We start from the raw sequence: 1,310 nt of genomic DNA on the forward strand, positions 1-1,310 counted from the left end.
GTTGTCCACGTTTCCCTTGACCCCATTGTGAGATCGTGATGGCAAGGTGGTAACATGCACTCTGTGAATTCAAAATGGAGATTTCATCGGAAGACGTAGTTACATTAAAAAACTGACATGCATAACTCATTCTTGCTTTCTTTCAATGTCAAAATAATTTCCCTGCATGTATTTGTTTTTGCGATCTTTGGCGCAGTTGTCCGGTATAGAATCGTTGTTGGCTCAGTGTATTTCCGTATTTCTCGTGTTCTTGTGACGCATCAACCAACAACAAAACAGAAAAGAAAAGAAAAGAAAAAGGTGGGGGTAGGGGTGGGGTCAGCTGAACTTGGTTTCCATTAGATCATTACGACTCTCTCTCTGTCTCTCTCTCTCTTTGTTGCGCGCAGGCGCGCACGCGCGTGTATGCAGGTGTGTGTGGGCTTGTACACACACACACACACACACACACACACACACACACACACACATATATATATATATATATATATATATATATATATACTGATATATATTTAATGTTTTACAGACCATGTCCATATTCCACAGAAACGTGCACACAGGAAATCGTTCGAAAAAAAAATCACTGCAACGAGATAATTAGATTGTGTTGTGATGTAAGTGAGCACTGTCTTGTGTGTTCAGGGACTGTGGATCTTCATTCTCCACATGATGCTCAGCTCCCAGATCCGCTCACTTCTGCGCACGCGCGTGCAAGGGGAAGGCGAGGGCAAAGGTGAGGAGATGCAGATGTCCAAGACCGGCAGCACGGGCGGCAGCAACGACCTGACGGAATCCTCCATCGTCAACGTGGGCTGCGGCATGAAGAACATCACCTCCCGCCGGGGATAACTCACCCACTGGAAACATCCCAGTACCAGTAGCAACAACAATGATGATGATGATGATGATGACAACAACAACAATAACAACAACAACAACAACAATGATGATGATGATGACGACAACAACAATGATGATGATGACGACGACAACAACAACAACGATGATGATGACAACATCAACAACAACAACAACAACAACGATAATGATAATAATAGCGCTGAATCTTGTACAGAGACAAATCTAAGCACTTACACACCTGTCATTAATACGCATACATAACTGGATCAGAGGTATATAACTGAAAGGCAATGCTGCTTATGCTACCAATTCAGCCAGCACACAGGTAGATAAGAAGTGCATGGGAACAAACCCAAACAGTTCCTCAGAGGAAGTTCTGGGTCTGTCCCGATACCCATCAAATAATACGTGCAGTGTTGCACTCTCCCCACCCAACTGTTCTTTAG

The 1,310-nt window shown here is 43.7% G+C and overlaps 1 protein-coding gene across 1 annotated transcript in view; it reads left to right on the forward strand.

Moving 5' to 3' along the window:
• Positions 1 to 1,310, forward strand: part of LOC143291504 (adhesion G-protein coupled receptor D1-like) — a 16,912-nt gene extending 15,602 nt beyond the window's left edge. The window contains exon 9 of the mRNA XM_076601392.1: positions 646 to 1,310. Within this exon, the coding sequence (XP_076457507.1) occupies positions 646 to 852 (207 nt within the window). The 3' untranslated portion in view covers positions 853 to 1,310. The remainder of the gene's footprint in view (positions 1 to 645) is intronic.

The sequence above is a fragment of the Babylonia areolata genome, chromosome 17 (assembly GCF_041734735.1).
Source record: "Babylonia areolata isolate BAREFJ2019XMU chromosome 17, ASM4173473v1, whole genome shotgun sequence".
NCBI lineage: Eukaryota > Metazoa > Mollusca > Gastropoda > Neogastropoda > Buccinidae > Babylonia > Babylonia areolata.